The sequence below is a fragment of the Priapulus caudatus genome, unplaced genomic scaffold, assembly GCF_000485595.1.
Source record: "Priapulus caudatus unplaced genomic scaffold, Priapulus_caudatus-5.0.1 Scaffold64, whole genome shotgun sequence".
Lineage (NCBI taxonomy): Eukaryota > Metazoa > Priapulida > Priapulimorpha > Priapulimorphida > Priapulidae > Priapulus > Priapulus caudatus.
This window is the reverse complement of record NW_014577125.1, coordinates 298644-299879: the sequence shown is the minus strand read 5'-3', so window position 1 is coordinate 299879 and position 1236 is coordinate 298644. Positions and strand designations below refer to the sequence as shown.

Below are 1236 nucleotides of genomic sequence, written 5' to 3'. Positions count from 1 at the left end.
GTGTGTGTGTGTGTGTGTGTGTGTGTGTGTGTGTGTGTGTGTGTGTTTGTGTGTGTGTGTGTGTGTGTGCGTGTGCGTCTGTGTGTGTGTGCATGTGCGTGTGCGTCTGTGTCTGTGACACCTTTGACCTCTGACCTTTGCTCACTGAAGGTCACGGCAGGCGAGATCGGGAAGATCTGTGCGGACGTTGTGTTCACGTGCTTCGTGTGTCCGGCGATCGTGAACCCAGACGCGTACGGTATCACGTCCGACGCCCCGATCAGCTACATCGCGCGCTTCAACCTGATGCAAGTTGGACAGATCCTGCAAGTGCTCGCCATGTCGAAGTGGGATCCCATCGATTCGAAACTGATGGACCTCTACGGGAGGTTTGAAAAGGTGCCGCAGCGCTGGTCGCGCGTTTAGAGCGTCGCGTGTGTTCGATGTGTTGCCTTAGATTGCCTTAGATTGCCTTAGATTGCCTTAGATTGCCTTAGATTGCCTTAGATTGCAAGATTAAACTTAAGATTAAGATTAAAAAGATTAAGATTAAGATTGGAATTGCAAGATTAAGAAGATGGTTTTGCTTGCTTAGATTGTAGTTGCCTTAGATTGGTAGCGGCAATTTCCTGATTATCACGTTACCAGTTGTAGTCACTCTTATTATTATGGTTGGTTTCGGTGATTGGTTAACCATATAATAATCAAAAGTAAGAGAGTGTAAACAGTGTTAGCTAATTTTGTGTTTATTGGGTCTGGTGTTTCATGGGAAACTGCATCATTAATTACGGAAACATCTTGGTATCTTTCGGGCAATAATAAGAATTTTGCAGAATTGAGGAATATTTGTTGTCGTAATGTAATGTTTTTTGGTTTGTGTAGGATTGCATATCTTCGCTGATTGAGGTCATCATGGAGGGAGAGGTGTCTGAACTACCCGTAGAGCCGTCGGCATTGTCATTACAGAGTTTAAACAGAACATCTGTGATCATCACGGAAAATGATTTAAATTCCACGGTAAGTTACTGTCGGGGGGAAAACGACCAGGTTCTGTAGGGAGCAGTAGTTCCATCTCTAGTCAGTATAAACCAGGGTTCGTAGTAAGTCTTCCAAAGTCTTATAAGTACTTATTTTGCCAAAAATAAAATAAGGGCCCTTATTAGTACTTATTTTTGGTGAAATCTTAGAAAAGTACTTAATAGTCCTTATTTTTTCTCGACTTAGAGTAAGAATTGTTGTATATATAATACGGAATAA

General features: G+C 42.6%; 1 protein-coding gene across 1 annotated transcript in view; it reads left to right on the top strand.

Moving 5' to 3' along the window:
• The window catches only part of LOC106821219 (GTPase-activating protein and VPS9 domain-containing protein 1-like), a 31493-nt gene that overhangs the window by 3789 nt on the left and 26468 nt on the right, over positions 1–1236 (top strand). Inside the window, exons 6-7 of the mRNA XM_014825927.1 lie at positions 151–378; positions 862–996. Coding sequence (XP_014681413.1) covers positions 151–378; positions 862–996 — 363 coding nt within the window. The remainder of the gene's footprint in view (positions 1–150; positions 379–861; positions 997–1236) is intronic.